At 36.9% G+C, this 16,787-nt stretch overlaps 1 protein-coding gene across 1 annotated transcript in view; it reads left to right on the forward strand.

Annotated features, from left to right (window-relative positions):
• Window positions 1-16,787, forward strand: part of cacna1fb (calcium voltage-gated channel subunit alpha1 Fb) — a 76,116-nt gene that overhangs the window by 55,870 nt on the left and 3,459 nt on the right. Inside the window, exons 32-47 of the mRNA NM_001324496.1 lie at window positions 103-231; window positions 315-380; window positions 1,471-1,562; window positions 1,695-1,854; window positions 2,573-2,700; window positions 2,777-2,873; window positions 2,961-3,063; window positions 3,332-3,433; window positions 3,890-4,017; window positions 7,457-7,576; window positions 8,982-9,238; window positions 9,323-9,346; window positions 9,431-9,553; window positions 11,352-11,509; window positions 11,600-11,712; window positions 15,516-15,863. Coding sequence (NP_001311425.1) covers window positions 103-231; window positions 315-380; window positions 1,471-1,562; window positions 1,695-1,854; window positions 2,573-2,700; window positions 2,777-2,873; window positions 2,961-3,063; window positions 3,332-3,433; window positions 3,890-4,017; window positions 7,457-7,576; window positions 8,982-9,238; window positions 9,323-9,346; window positions 9,431-9,553; window positions 11,352-11,509; window positions 11,600-11,712; window positions 15,516-15,863 — 2,148 coding nt within the window. The remainder of the gene's footprint in view (window positions 1-102; window positions 232-314; window positions 381-1,470; window positions 1,563-1,694; window positions 1,855-2,572; window positions 2,701-2,776; window positions 2,874-2,960; window positions 3,064-3,331; window positions 3,434-3,889; window positions 4,018-7,456; window positions 7,577-8,981; window positions 9,239-9,322; window positions 9,347-9,430; window positions 9,554-11,351; window positions 11,510-11,599; window positions 11,713-15,515; window positions 15,864-16,787) is intronic.

The raw sequence follows: 16,787 nt of genomic DNA on the forward strand, positions 1-16,787 counted from the left end.
ACACAATTGTTTAGAAAACCAATCAAATGAATGTAACATATATAGTCAAATAGCAATTGATTTGTTATTCCTAAAGATCTTTTGTCTGTTTTTCTCTCTTAGAGCTCAGAGGACAGTTCTCGTGTATCCATTACATTCTTCCGCCTGTTTCGTGTGATGCGATTGGTTAAGCTGCTCAGCAAGGGAGAAGGCATTCGTACACTGCTCTGGACCTTTGTGAAATCACTCCAGGTCAGGAAATAATGATTACAAATGTCTTTCTCATATTGTTGGAAAGTGTCTAAATCTGATGGATTGTTCCTTTTGTCCCTCAGGCCCTGCCGTATGTAGCTCTTTTGATCGCGATGATTTTCTTCATATATGCTGTGATTGGAATGCAGGTAATGGAGAATAGAAAAATGTATTTATTCTTTTATATATATATATATATATATATATATATATATATATATATATATATATATATATATATATATATATATATAGCTATTGGGGGAAAATCTGCTTTTGAACATTTGAACCATTGAAACCAATTCTCAGTTCTTTGGATTTAGTAGATTTAACAGGTGTAAGTTTGAGTAAAATGTTAATATGTGTTTTATTCTATTATATGATTATATTGCCTTGTCACTTAGAAAATTGTTTTTCAGAAAACGTCAACTGGTCAAAATAAAATAAAAGGATTTTATTTGTTGACTTTTGTCTAAAAATAAATAAAAAGGCCCCTTTTAGGGTATTGTATTTAGTACAATAAAAGCAATATAATGTTTTATTAATATCACATGAGTAGCAGTGTGATGTGGCTGTATATCGGCTCTGGTGGCAGGCGTGCATTTGGACAAGGCCGCAGGCCGAGTGCCTTAGTGCCCCAACAGTGACGATATACAGCCACATCGCACTGCGACGAGAGTGATATTGCATTTATACAACAGCTCAATGGCATAATCGTGTATATAAAAAATATCAAACACGAGAGTCTAAAAACCCTTTTGTATGAGGAACTATTTACTCAACCATTTCTTCACATCTGCAGACATCAGCTAAAACCGTTGCTCATTCACAAGCGTCACTTCAGAGCTAATATTTGAATGATTCTCTAACGTAATGTCCGAAGTGATTACAAGTTTTGCTGAGATTTTAAGATTATAAGGCTGAACGGCATGAAATGCCATCAGTCTACAGAGATTTCCCAGTATTTCTCTGTTGCAATCAGGAGATCACAATATTAGTATGGTAAAATACAGCACTACAACATTCAAAAGTGAGAGATTGACTTAGAAAGTCATTTACCTGTTTAATAGAAAGCCAAAAGCACTAGAAAAGCACAAAAAAAGCCTCAAAAGTACATTATGTTGTACAACAGCAGCATTACTTGTCAAACTGTAGAGTGTCCTCTGCTTGTCGCTGTATGTGGGCGGAGTACTATCAGAACAAAAAATAAATGAACAATGCGATTTCTCTTTTTGTCAGACATTTGGCAAGATCGCCATGCAAGACCATACGCAAATCAACAGGAACAACAATTTTCAGACCTTCCCACAGGCTGTGCTGCTGCTTTTCAGGTGAGAAAGTGTGTTTTCTGTACAACACAGTGTTGCCATGAAATGAATGAGCTCATATCTTCAATGCAAGTGGTTTGGGATAAAGCTGTCTGTCAAATGCATAAATGTAATGTCTGCACTCTTTCTCTTCAGGTGTGCTACAGGTGAAGCATGGCAGGAGATCATGTTGGCCAGTCTACCAGGAAAGCGCTGTGACGCAGAGTCAGATTTCGAGCCTGGTGAAGAATTTTCCTGTGGCAGCAACATTGCTATTGTCTACTTCATCAGTTTCTTTATGCTCTGCGCCTTCCTGGTAATTATTGTTGTTTAATTTGGTTTTTCCCTTTTAACTTTTGTCATTAATTTACTATCCAGCTGCAAAATGTCCAATCTTTTATTGCAAATTTATGTGTTTAAGCATACATTTTATGAAAAAATTTATTTTTGGTTAAAGATTACATGACTCATTTTGGTTTTTACATTCATTTAAATTTGCAAATGTTAATACAAAATCTGTTTTTGTGACTCCAAAATATATCATTCAGTGTAACATATAGTAATGTAAAAAATGGATCACCATACTTAATCTGTCCAGTACTTTTTAAAATATGCTAAATAATAAATGCTCATGCTTAATTGAATTTAAAATTTAAGTTAAGTCATCAAATGAGTCTTGTTCTAAATATGCCTGACAAGATTTTTTGGCTGTCATTGCACTGAATGACAAATCATGGGGGAATTTTTATCCATTTCTTCCTGGCAGATAAGAAAAAATCATAGAAAAAATTACAGCTAGTAAGTGCTGTGCAGGTAAACCTCACTTCTCTGACCTCTAGAGGTGGTCTAGCGACAGATGCTGGAGGCCATGGTCTTTAGCCTCCTTGTTAGAGCAACTGACTCTTATGCGGAAGGTCGTTGGTTCTATCCCAGCTCGGAGCAGGTTGGGTGGTGTAGGACCAGGATGTTTACACAGGCCATGATGTTACTATAATTTGCATGGTTACCTGCAAATGTTTGTTGTGCCTTCTCAGATTATTAATCTGTTTGTCGCCGTCATTATGGATAATTTCGACTACCTGACTCGTGATTGGTCAATTCTTGGCCCACATCACCTGGATGAGTTTAAAAGAATCTGGTCAGAGTACGACCCAGAAGCCAAGTAAGACTATCAGTTTCTCTTAAACTTTTTAATCTATTTAAACCAGAAGCGTCTTCAAATGTGTGTTGTTTACCAGGGGTCGTATTAAGCACTTGGATGTAGTGGCTTTGCTCAGGAGGATCCAGCCACCGCTTGGATTTGGGAAGCTCTGTCCTCATCGTGTGGCCTGCAAGGTACAGACACGCATACACAGAGTCATTTGCTATGATTTCTCTTTCTATTTTTTCCTCTCTTACTTTGCTTCTGTCTGCTGTTGGCAGAGGCTGGTGGCCATGAACATGCCCCTGAACGCTGACGGTACGGTGACCTTCAACGCCACCCTGTTCGCCCTGGTCAGAACTGCCCTGAAAATAAAAACTGATGGTCTGTTTGGGCAAACACACACTCACATGCTGCATATTCATGCACATCACCACCGTTTTAGCTAGAGATGATTCAAATGAAAATGTGCTTTGCATATAAATTATTCAAAACAAACTAAAATGTGACCATAGAATATTACTAGGTTGTAAAAGCTTTTCAAATAGTGACAGGTTAATAACACAATTTGCATTTACACCAAACCAAGGTTGACTTGGTCTTGCAGTAGGTACCTGTGAAATCTGATGTGGCTGTAATGTGTTTTTTTTAGGGAACCCGGATCAAGAGAACGAAGAGTTGAGAATTATTATTAAAAAGATCTGGAAGAGAACAAAACCTAAAGTGCTGGATGAGGTTATTCCTCCCCCTGCTGGTGAGTTTTTTTTTTCTGGATTCTGTTTACTGTAGGTACTCACAGAAACCCTCTTTCTATAAAAAAAAAGATAGAGAGAGTTTTAAACATAAATCATTGAGCATGAATCATTTGACGGCATATTCAATGTAAAGATCATAGTGTAGCTTCAAAATACTAGTTAAATGTCTTTTCTGTATCCTGTAAATGTTGCCATTTTCTTCAAACCTCTGCAGGATATTTTTCTTCATATGAAATGGAATACAATTTTGTGTAGTGGGTGTCTTGTTTATAACTGAAAGACAGTTTGTTATCTTGTGCTTGTGAACATATTTACTTAGAATTGATATATATATATATTTAAAAAAATAAGTGTAGTACTAATTTAGTAAAGCATTACTTAGTATTAATTCCATTTAAAAGTTAATTCTCAGAAAACACATCAAAATTGGTTTCATTTGCATCATTCTGTTACAGAGGAGGAAGTGACAGTGGGTAAATTCTACGCTACGTTCCTGATCCAGGACTATTTCAGGAAGTTCCGGAAAAGGAAGGAGAAAGTGGGTCTTGAAGAAGAAGGGAATGGAAACCCTACTGCTCTACAGGTAGATTTCTATCCCAGTTTCTGCACTCAATTCCTGCAGGGTCATTTCAATTACATCTGGACACAGTAATACCACTGCACACATTTTAAGTCCAACACTTGCACTGATTAAACACAAAGTCAAACCAGTTCTTCATCAAGTAATGGGCTCATGCATATCCCACGCTGAGAGATGATCTGCTGGAGCAGACAAAAGTTTCTGCTGTAGAGCTGTGATCTTGGCAGTCTTTATGCCCACTATCACCTTACACTCTCTCTGATTATTATTCTCTGTGGGAGAGCTGTCACTGATAGGTTGAGGTTACATGTGTGGGTTTGTATCCATGCTGCATTCATTTCATCATTCTTACAGTCAGACCCGGCCACAAGGACTTTTTTTTGTCTAAAACATCTAATCCGTCATTTCCAGTGAAATCCATGGAAACAGCACTATTACTATTTCTCTTGTTGCTCTACATGACTTTACAGTAAATGATCAATTCTTAGGTTTAAAACCTCAGCTTATTTACAAAATCAAGGACTTACATCAGTTTAATGGTGAGGTTATATGTGTAGACTTATAAAATGTGTTTAATGTGCTCCCCATTGTGTTGGATTGTCAATGCAACCCTCTTCAACTAACCTTTCAACACTGATAGCAACACCGCAGGTGAAATGCCAGCACAGGCTTCCAGTATCCGTAGTTTTAGGTGCTGCACATCTTGCATCTTCGCACCATAGACAACAAAGATAGTGGGGCCATTCTTCATCAATGGAAATCTCAAGGCCACTGTATATTTGAAATTGCTACATGATGTGTTTCCCTCTTTATGCACTGAAGCTGGCATGTTCCCTGAGTTTTTCCAGCAAGATGGTGCACCACCACATTATGGGTGTCAGGTCCGAGCATTCCTAGATGAACTGAAAATGTTTCCTGAAAAGTGGATTGGTCTTCGTGGGCCAGTTGAATGGCCCCCAAGGTCTCCCTATCTGACCCCCTTCTACTTTTATCTTTGGGGTCATCTGAAGGCAATTTTCTATGGTGTGAAGAATGAAGATGCAAGATGTGCAGCACCTGAAACTACGGATACTTGAAGCCTGTGCTGGCATTTCTCCTGCACATTTCTCCCACACTATCAGTGTGTGAAGCAGGCCCGTGCATAGACCGTCCAAAGGGCATGTGCAGGATAAATTTTTGGAAGAGCGGGGGGGAGGGGGTGGGGGAATTGGTGCAGATCTGCAGAGTGGATGCGCGCGTACTGAAGAGCGGTGTTATCGCGCGCGTACTGATCAGCTGTGTTGTCGCGCGCCTACTGAAGGGCGGGACCGAAGGTGTGCCGCGTCGCGGGGGCACTTTTGATCATTTTGGAAGCGCACTTTCTATCCAAGACTAAAAAGGGCACGTGCACTGCACAGGTTGGGCCCTATGTGTGCACGTGCCTGGTGTGAAGAGTGGGAGAGGAGGGTTGCAATGACAATCCAACACAATGGGCAGCACATTGAACACATTTTATAAGTGGTCAGAAATAAATAACTCATGAAAGAATAAAGTTAAGTTAAAACCAAGCACATCATTGTTTTTCTTTTGAAATTCCCAATAAGTTTGATTTGTCAAATGACCCTCTTCGCATTAAAAAAACAAAAGTTGGATACCAGATGGTCGACTTCAAAATGGCCACCATGTTCACCACCCGACTTGAAAAGTTTGCCCCCTTATATTTACTAATGTGCCACAAACAGGACGTTAATATCACCAACCATTCCCATTTTATTAAGGTGTGTTCATATAAATGGCCCACCCCGTAGAATGACGATAAATTGATCCAGCTCTGAATACGATATAGCAAAGTGCAGAATATAAAGACAGTTTGTGGTGGATTGTTAAGAACCACTGCTGTATCCTAATTTATGCTGGTTTAAATTTTCTCCAAATTATTTTTATTTTTTATTATTATTATTTATTTATTTTTTTTGGTAAAAATGCCTAAAGCTTTGACATACTACTTGTCTCTGATCAGGATGAATTTATTTCAGTGGACACCATTTATCCTCTTTCTTTTTTTTTAAAGAGAGGAGTACAAGCATCACTGAATGAAGATTCCTTTTTGTATTATTTTGTGTTCTTTTTTTCACAATGGATTATTTAGTACACACCAGACAAATTTTTTAGTATCGTAAATAGGAAAACTGCATAGGAATTTATTTTACTCAGTGGACAAAGACAAGTAGAATAAAAGCAGCACATATTTCATCCTGAAAAAAGCACTATTGCTCACAATCCAGGTGGGACAAAAACCAACAATCGTCTGGTCTAAGCTACACTGCAAAAATGCTTTTCTTACTTTTTTTTTTTCTAGTTTCTTGTCCAAATAGCTAACAATTCCTAAATCAAGAAGCATTTTCTAGACAAGCAAAAAATATTGTCTTGTTTTAAGAAATAATATGCTGCAATGAAGTTTTTCCTTAAAAGAACCTAAATAATTTGCCATGAGGGTAAGCAAAATAATCCTGTTTTTCATTTTGACATTTTTTTGCTCACCCCATTGGTAGATTATTTTGCTTGTTTTAAGTAAAAACTCATTTTTTGACATATTATAATACTTTTTGTTTGTAACAACTTACAACTTATGCAGTGCTGTCTTAGAGGTAATTTTAAGTGAAGTTTATTTATAAACAAATTTCGAGAGGAGCACGTGCTTATGAATGACCGCGGCTGGTCCTGCATTTGCTAATGCATGATTCACCAATCAGATGATTCCTAAATCACAATAAATAACCAGAGCATCTTACCTTAGACATCTTTGTCTTGAGGAATCACCCTTCCAACCCCTACTCCTCCCCTTTTCCTTGATAGGGCGGCACGGCGGCCCAGTGGTTAACCCTGTTGCGTCACATCAAGAATATCACTGGTTCAAGTCTTTACCTGGCCAGTTAACATTTCTGTGTGGAGGTTACATCTTCTCCCCGTGCATGCATTGGTTTCCCTTGGGTTCTCCGGTTTCCTCCTACAGACCAAAGTCGTGCGTCTTAAATAAATTGACCAAAACCAAATCGGCACCATAGATAAGCTTTTAATCAGGAGTATATCTATTCATAGCAATTCCTATATGCCATTCACCATAAAAAACCAGGGGAGTTCTCGAGACCTACCTTAGCTCAAACTCCCCTCTCGCCCTGCAAACGGGAGGAAGCCCCGGGCTCGAGGATCTTATAAGCTCAGAGTTCTCTCTCGGGACAGCATGCCAAACATGCTTTATAATCAATCATCAGCTAAGTGTGAACTCCTGAAACTAAATAAGACTTCATCCATTTAACTGCTAGGCCACCATTTATAATATTTTTTCTCTTATAAAATTTTTTCTGGAAACTAAAACCTAATTGCATTTATTTTGTAATTCAGCTGTATGGTGAGCTGCATATATACTGTGATTCCTCTCTCTTTCCGCGTGCATCTGTGTCAGGCGGGGCTGCGAACTCTGCAGGAACTGGGGCCAGAAATGAGACTGGCCATGAACGAAGATCTGGAGGAGGAAGAGGAGGGTCTGGACGAGGAGCAAGAGGAGGATGATGCTCATTATAAGGTGCCCATCACATCAGGATTTTGTTATGTAAAGCACAAGAATTAATTAGTGTGGTTATGTTTTTAAAGAAGTATTTCATAACCAAATAATCAGAGACAGGAGAATTAGGCCATCATTCAGAGTAATGAGGAACTTCTTAGTCTATAGAGAACGAAGGTCATTTCAGTACCAGATTTAGTCTCACAGTAACATACAGTATCAGGTAATAAATAGAGCTTCTGGCTGAGGATGTTTAGTGTTTGTGATGTGGCTTAGTCAAGTAAAGTAATTTATGAGACAAAGCCTAATTTTTGCGTCACAGCTGTCAGTTTGTATCCATTCATTCATTCATTTTCTTGTCGGCTTAGTCCCTTTATTAATCCGGGGTCACCACAGCGGAATGAACCACCAACTTATCCAGCAAGTTTTTTTACGCAGTGAATGCCTTTCCAGCCACAACCCATCTCTGGGAAGCATCCACACACACATTCACACACACACTCATACTCTACGGACCTACCCAATTCACCTGTACTTTGGACTGTGGGGGAAAACGGAGCACCCGGAGGAAACCCACGCGAAGGCAGGGAGAACATGCAAACTTCACACAGAAACGCCAACTGAGCCGAGGTTCGAACCAGCGACCCAGCGACCTTCTTGCTGTGAGGCGACAGCACTACCTACTGCGCCACTGCCTCGCCCAGTTTGTATCCATAATGACCATAAACAAAAATGTAAAAGAACTGTAAAACCTGTTTTTGGCCATTCAATTACATGTCAAAAGTCCAGACTTTTGCAGATTTTTGAAAATGGTACCAATCTCAAATACTTGGCATTCATTTGCATATCATGTGTTCATTATATAGGCGTACTGTATGGAGGTATGCTTGAGATTTTGCATGAAATTTGCAGGATTTTTTGCTTCTTTGTTGATTAATGCCATCATTGCCAACCACTGAATTGGCATAAAAGTACAAAGTATTAGTTATAGTATTGCAGATCATCATGAAAACATAGTTATGCGTATGTACATCTTTTCAAATACACAAAGAAAGCACTTATGTTTTTAATTCATCCTTGCCATATAATTGTTCCTGTAGCCACACAAAAGTCTACAACCCGGGTGGGACTTGAACCCACAATCCCCAGATCCGAAGGCTGATGCCTTATCTATTAGACCACTGGACCTATTTTATTGACAAACCCTGTTTCAGTATAACTTAATCAAATGTCATTTAATATGCACATTGGCTGCTCAGGAAACAATATTTGGCTTATTACAAAATAATAAGTGATACTATCCACAAACAGTAATGTAAATCTAAATATGGAATATTTAGTTGTTGCATTATGTATACAAATTTTATTTGAATAAAAAATTTATGACACTTTTTTTTCTCTCTCTATCACTTTGCTGTTCTTTTAGAATGAAAATGGCTACGCGCACACTGAGCCCTTAAGCAGAAGCCGGCGCTCCTCTTTGGCCACTACTCCCATCGGTGCCCCTGTCCCTGTCCCAGGAGATGGCATCCTGAATGGGGGACTGGGACGTAGGAGCTCTCTTGCAAAAACACCAAATGGGAACGGAGCTCTGGAGAACGAGAACTTCAGGAGAAGAGACAGCATGCGCTCCTCTATTCATTACCAACACAAGAATGGTGTGATTGACCAACTGCCCAAGAGGTAGATACATCTTTTTTGTACATTTTCTTTTTATTTTAAATATTAGTAATGTATTTTTAATATGTTTGTTTGTTTGTTCAACAGACCATCATACTACAAATACCCAAGGTAAGCATTCAGCACAGCACAGCATCACCCAGCTCTCTCTGTTCCTGTCTCCTGCTGACTGCCGCTTTCCTCTTTTCCCCTCAGGAGAGACTCCAGGGACAGATTCTCCTCTCCTCTTTCTCGGAGAGAGGAAGGTGGTGAGTACCCTGGAGAGCAGCGCTTCTATGGAAAAGACGAGGACAGCGAGAGTGTCATCTCGAGAGAAAGGTACCCCAAAAAACCTCACTTGTGCATAAATTAATGAACTCAATATTTCATTTAAAGGGGTCCTACTATACTTTTTACATTAACCAAATAAAACCATATAAAAGGTGTTTAAATGACAGGACTTTAAGAGACATGTTTTGCAGATTTTTTTGTTTGTTGTTGTCAGTAATAAAAACCATGAGCTGCAAAGGTACAGCACACTTGTAGAAAAGGGGAGGTTTGCTGTTCATTTTAATATACCTAGCAAAAATGCCTAGTAGGACCCTGTTAACTCTTAAAAACATGAATTTGTCACCAGTCTTTATTATATAACTGTCTTTAGAGACCTTGATCAATAAATCAAACACAGATGGATCTCTCTATGTACTGTAATAGCATAAAACTCTAATAATAATTAAATAACAATCACAAAAGAAAAAAAAGAGGATTTCATTTCCTGTAGGAACTTTAAATAGTTTGATCCAAGTTACTGATTTTACCATGACTGTGTTCTTCTGCTATACATGCAGCATCTTGATGAATTCACTGAAACTTGAAATTTTGAACACTGAGAGCTTCACTTGATCCTCCAACAAGTGACAGTGACATTTATTTGTTACTCTGGAAAGACAAATCCAATCTTAAGTTGCACATGTATATTTTTGGCAATTGCCAAACAAATCTTGTACTGTATGAGTCAAGAATCATTCGAATATTAACTAAATATCATGTTCCATTAATATATTTAATTTCTAATATAATATTTGATTCGAATATATTTGATTGGTGATGTGCATTGCTAAGAACTTAATTTGGACAACTTTAAAAACGATTTTCTTAATATTTAATTGTAATTTAACCCTAAGATTAAAGATTTGTCATGTAGTTGTATCATGGCCTGATATTGTCGTACCCTAACAAACAGACAAACCATGCATCAGTGGGAAAGCTTATTTATACAGCTTTTAGATGATATATAAATGTCAAATAAAAAAATAAAAGATCCTTATGATTTTGTGGTCCAGAGTCTCATATTTGATTGTGCACCATCATTAAAGCCTATAGTAATTAATGCCTATGGTAATTATGCCATAAATGTCACACCATTACACTTTTTTTAATGTATGTTTAAATTGTTTCATTATGTTTGAATGATTTTGTGTATGTTCAGGGTATCCGTGGGGTCTTAAAAAGTCTTAAAATTTCTTAAATCTCAAAATCTACAGTTTAGGCCTTAAAAAGTCTAAGAATTACTGAAATGTTGTGTTGTAGATCTTAAATCTTTTATTAACTGGTCTTAATTTTTCTTTGTTCATGTATTGCAACCCAATCTGGCCATTAACACCCATACAATCATCAATCATCATCTATCTCAATAAATTTTTACTTTTAAACTTTTATCTAAAAATAGCATTTAATTACTTTCCATACAGTAACATTTGCTTAAAAGTTTTCCATTTATTTATTGTGGAGGATACTGACCTGAACCATATTTTTTTTAATTAATTTATTATTATTGTGGACTGAAGTAGCTGACAGTTATGTTTTGTTCTATTCTTGGTAAGGGTTATAGGGTTTGTAAATGGATATATTTTAAAAATAATTAAAAAAATATTAAAACTAAATTATTATTATCATTGTATCCTTAAATGTATTCCATTTGAATCATTTTTTGATAACGGGTAATTCGAAAAAAATCCTTAGCAAGGTCTTAAAAAGTCTTACATTTAATTTGGTGAAACTTGCAGAAACCCGATGATAAAGGATTTAAAGCATATGACGAAAACACAATATCCATATTAAAAATGTTTTCCATCAGGCATGGTTATCCAGAGGACAGCACAATTTTCCAAGGACATAGAGACATGTATGATGGACACTCTATGAGACACCCTGTCTATGGAAATCATTATGGAAACAGTTATGGAGATGGCAGAAGAACAGCACGGAGACGCCTCCTGCCAGCAACACCTACAGGTAAAATCAAGTATTGATAATTTTGCTTGTAGGCAAAGGTATAACAAGTTTTATCTTTCTGTTTCACTCCATATTTTCTTTATGTTTTAGGGAGAAAGGCTTCGTTTAACATACAGTGTTTAAGAAGGCAAGGCAGCAGCGATGATCTGCCCATTCCAGGAACCTATCATCAGAACTCGCCGCCCTGCAGAGCACGCTCACAGGTAACATCACCAAATGATATATAAAACAGTCTATGGCACACTACTTAAGAAGATTACATCTGTTTCACAAAATGCACATATGACAATGACAATTTATTTATATAGCACAATTAAAACAACCCAAGTTGACCAATGTGCTTCACAATAATTAAAAAACCATGAACAGCAAGAATAAGTCAAAGACAAAAGCAAGTTTAAAAAATTAAATACAATGAATAAGAATGATATTCAGTGTGTCAACATAGCCAGTCATTATTAGTAAAAATTAAATAATTATAGTTTTTATAATCAGACTTGATAAAAACAGTCTGCAGAAACACTTTGATTGACATTCTTCCTTAGGGCCCTATCATACACCCGGCGCAGTGTGGCGCAAGGCATAATGCAGTAGTCTTTTGGTAGTTTAAGCTTGGCGCAAGAGTCGTTTTGAGGCTTTGCGCTACGCTATTTAAAGAGCAAATGCATTAGCGTTCATTTGTGCGCACATAGGCGTTCTGGTCTAAAAAGGAAGGCGTTCTGAGGCGGACCGCTGGCGCGTTGCTATTTTGAGAAACTATAATAGATTTTTCATTAGACCAAAACTAACCCGGTCTAAACTCCGGCGCAGAGTTGCGCCTCGCTTACACACTGCTTAATACACACAAGAGAGCAATAGGCAAATATCTTTACATATGAAAAGTGTAAATATTATGGATATTTAGGATATAATAAGAATAGATATAGAATATAAATATAAAGGATTAAAATATTACAAAACATATTATTTTCTAGCCTACATAAATATGAAAAATCACTACTTTTATGCCTTCTTCATCTCGGGAGGCTTTTTTAGTTCATTCATAACAATTTGCTTTTGTATAATGTTATTATTATTAGCAGTATTATTTATAATATCCATATTTATATTTGTTTTTATTAAAAACAAGCTTAGATTTGCCCACCTGTCAGGTTTTAGACCATATGGGGCAAAGCATGTGTTTTAGTATAGAACTCAGGTTTTTGAGCACATTTTGCTATTATTATTCATTTATTCGTTTGCTGGAAATTAGAACTGAATTTAGAAATAGTTTTGAAACTAATATTTGCACTTAACAAACAAAAGTAATTATTTATAGACTAATTGATGTCTGTGCGTAAAGGTTTCCCTATCCAAGAGCGAAAGTGAAAGTAGTTCCATTATCTCTCATTTTAACGCAGTAGATGCTCTGTTTAACAGTTTTCTGTTAAAAACTGTTAATTGTTATCTGTTTGCTTGTGAAATGCTCATTTTTTTCCACTTAGACTTACTTTGCGTCCTGTAAATAGCGAATGCGCTCTTGTCGCGACGCACCTGACTCTTAAAGGGAATGGAAGATGAGACTGTAATTGGTTTATTCTTAAAACACACCTATAACTCATTAAGAAAATAAACTCAACCCTTTTAGACCATGCGCCGAAGCGCAAGGCAGATTTCCCGTCCTTAAATTAGCAAAAACGCGTCCTGACACGCCCTGAAAGCGTTTGCGCCCTGCGTTTTGCGCTTCGTGCATGGACCGTCAAAATAGAGCCGTTAGTATTTGTCATCAGAGTTAAAAAACTCTCCCTCATTAGCATAAACGGCCCTAAGTGAGAAGCAGCTGTCCGCCATTATAGTTTTTACCTGATAATGTCAGTATCTAGGAGATTATAAATGTATAATTTTAGGATGCACAAATAAACACTGTAGTCTCCATAGGCTGCCTTCTTTTCACATTTTCAGTTTTTCACAGAGAACATTTTAGTCCTGTTCTTAATTTGCCGCTATGCTGACACGCAGGCATTTGTAGCTCCGCCCTATTTTGAAAAGAGCACAATCTTATTTGAATTTAAAGAGACAGTCACCAAAAAAGCGTCATTCAAATCATGTGTATGAAAGCATTTTGGCTTCCCTGTAAAATATAATGATGAAAAAGTTGTGGTGGGACCTAAATACTTTCTTAGGTTATTAATTAAAAGTGTTTTTGCCATTGGTTTGGCATGCATTAATGCATTCAGTGTAAAGCTGCACAATCAAACAGTAAAAGATCGGGATCTCAATTCAAACCCACGCAACAAGGATATTAAATGATAGTGATTTGCATATGTTTATTAATGCCTCGAAGTGCTGCATTCGAATCTGTGTTTGATCAAGAGAGATTCAGTTTTTACGATTTTTCAGGTAGTTACCAACAATTAAATAACACAGAAGTACTGGGAGAACGGTTTATAGTTTAGATATAAACACTGATGTTTATGATAAAGATTAAAATCACAGTTTAATGGAACTTGTCGCTTGTGAATATTGTAGCAATTACATTGTGAAAACAATAGATGGCGACAAACATGTGTGAATTGTTGAATATGATTGAAAATAAATATGATATGTTGCACAAGATGTTAGATTTTTATATTTAGAAATACAATGATCAGCAACAATAGCAAAGATCATTTTTCTTATTAGATATTTTCTTTTTTTAGCTGAAAAAAAAACAGCAGTTTTTTTTATTGATTTTTATTTTTACTCAGATTACAGGTTCTACACAGTCATATTTTTGTATAAATAGAAAGCAATTGACATTTTGTCACCTTAGAATTATAAGGTTTTATCTGACATTTTTGTCAAAAATGATTTATTGACATATTCTCATTAAATGACACCTTATATGCATTATGGGATGTTTTTAATAAGTTGTTTACATTTTAGGACCTTTTATTAAAAAACAAAACAAATGCCACACACATACTGTTTGCTATGGAATGCAAAAACTTTGAAGCTCAATATCTCAAAATCATTCAGAACATAGATAGAACCTTATAATTCCATGGCTCCCTTTTGTTGTCTGATCATTGAATTCAAAACTGTAGTGTGATCTTTCTGTGATAAATGTCCTGACCAGGAACTTGGATCTTTTTTTCCATATGATGTGGGAATGTAGAAAAATACAAAAGTTTTGGAATGAGGTCTGTGTTATGTTGTCTAAAATTATTGAATATCTGTATCAGTGAATCCTTCCATTTTATTACTGAGTGATGATTCTATTCTGAACCTTACCAAGCTACAAAAAGCTGTTGGGCTAGCTGACTTAACTACTAGCCCAACATTGGCTGCCTCCACATAATTTGGACACATATTAGTGGTTGGTAAAACTTCAGGACATTATAATGTTAGAATTATCCACAACCCGAGTGAACTTGGTACAAATGAGTACATTAAACATCTGGACTAACATCAGTTACTGACAAAATCTCCATGTTTATTGCACAAAGCATTGATCAGAATCCAGAATGATTGCCTTAATTTGTATAATTGATACTTGATAGTGTGTTTTTGTTTTTTCTTTTCCGTTAACTACTATTTATTGGATACCCCAGTTTCAAGAGAGGGGTATGGGGGTGTTTGAATTGATTTATTTCATTATATTGTTTTTTTCAGCCTGTATGTCTTGTTAACAATTAATCAAAAAAAGTAGTGTGATCCGAACCATGAGATTCATGATCCGTTACACCACTAGTTGTAAAGAATTATTTGTGGAGTATTTTGAGCTGAAACTTTACATACACACTACACTACAGACATCAGAGACTTATTTTACATGTTGTGAAAAGGAGTGGAACAGGTCTCCTTTAATATCTGCGTCTCATGAAACAAAATAAGTGCTGGAAGGAGAACATTATTAACAACACTTTTACCTTTAATCCAGCACCTCAGCTTACAGTTCTGAGTACGTCTGAGTTCTCATACATCTTGTCTTTGAACTATCTATTTGATCTGTGCTTTCTGAACTCTTCTGTTCTGTCTCTCTCAGGGATACAGCAGTTATGATTCCCGTCGCAGCAGTGCTCGATCATCCACCGGTTCGACAGCGTCCTGGGCAAACACAGGTCCTCGACGGGGTCGCCTCCTCTACGCTCCTCTTATCCTGGTAGAGGAGGAGGGAGCAGCAGGAGCTGGGGGTGTCGGCATCTGGGACAAAAAACCCGGTGGCGTCGGAGTGCCTGCATCAGTTCGGCATCCTGGCTCAGGATGGTACTCAGGACCCTCTGCTGGTGGAGGGGGGCAGCCATACAGAGCCTACACCACCCTCAGAGTCCCGACACAACTCAGTCCTCATTACAGCGAGAAGAGAGGCAGCGCCGACAGCCTGGTGGAAGCGGTATGAGCAGAGAGCATCAATATTACAGAAGCATAATAGCGTATTACTAGTGAAACATTAGAGCAGCATCAGGGGACCATTACAGTGGTAGCACAGCAACTTTACAAGCACACACTGGAGATCTTCTGATTAATAAAGCAGCTCTTGGTGGAAATTATATTATGTTATGAATGTTTTATTAATTATATTATAATTATATTATAATTATATTATAATATTATATTATATTATATTATATGATGAATAATCTATATATATATATATTTATATTTATATATATATATATATATATAAATAATTTAATGTCTATATATCTAAATAATTTATTTTAAAACAACTTTAACAAGTCAGTTGGTCATTCTTACCTGCTTCAGAACCGTTCTTTTGCATCTAATATGCGGCCTGTATGCAGGAATCAGCATAACATCTGAGTTGTTGTGCCTAATGGTTTGTGCCAAAAATATTAATAATAATATTACACTTTATTTTATGTAGCTCCTTTAAAAATAGCATCTTAAATCACTTTACAAACATGTAAAAAGTACAGAAGTAAAAGATACATGCAAGGATACAGGCATGAATGACTAGACAAAATATTTAGTGTGTAAACAAGACCCAGCATGTTTCTCCCTCAACAAAGTGGAAATTCTGATGGAATTTAGGGAGTAATGTTTTGAGACTGATATGGCTAAAATCTACCACGACAATAAAAAGTCTATCAGGGTGAGTGTTTTGTAGCCCACTGTTGTCCTATATGAGTGCCTCGTTAGCTTTAGTGCTAGCGCTTGGAGGAATGTACACCCTGACTACAAATACAGTGGTGAACTCCTGTGGGAAATAAAAGGTCTGCGTTTAGCAGTCATAAACTCCACCAGTGACGGGCGGTAACTAGAGACCAGTAGAGAAGTCGTACAATATATTTTG

Source organism: Danio rerio, chromosome 8 (assembly GCF_052040795.2).
Source record: "Danio rerio strain M-AB ecotype USA chromosome 8, GRCz13ab, whole genome shotgun sequence".
NCBI classification, from domain to species: domain Eukaryota; kingdom Metazoa; phylum Chordata; class Actinopteri; order Cypriniformes; family Danionidae; genus Danio; species Danio rerio.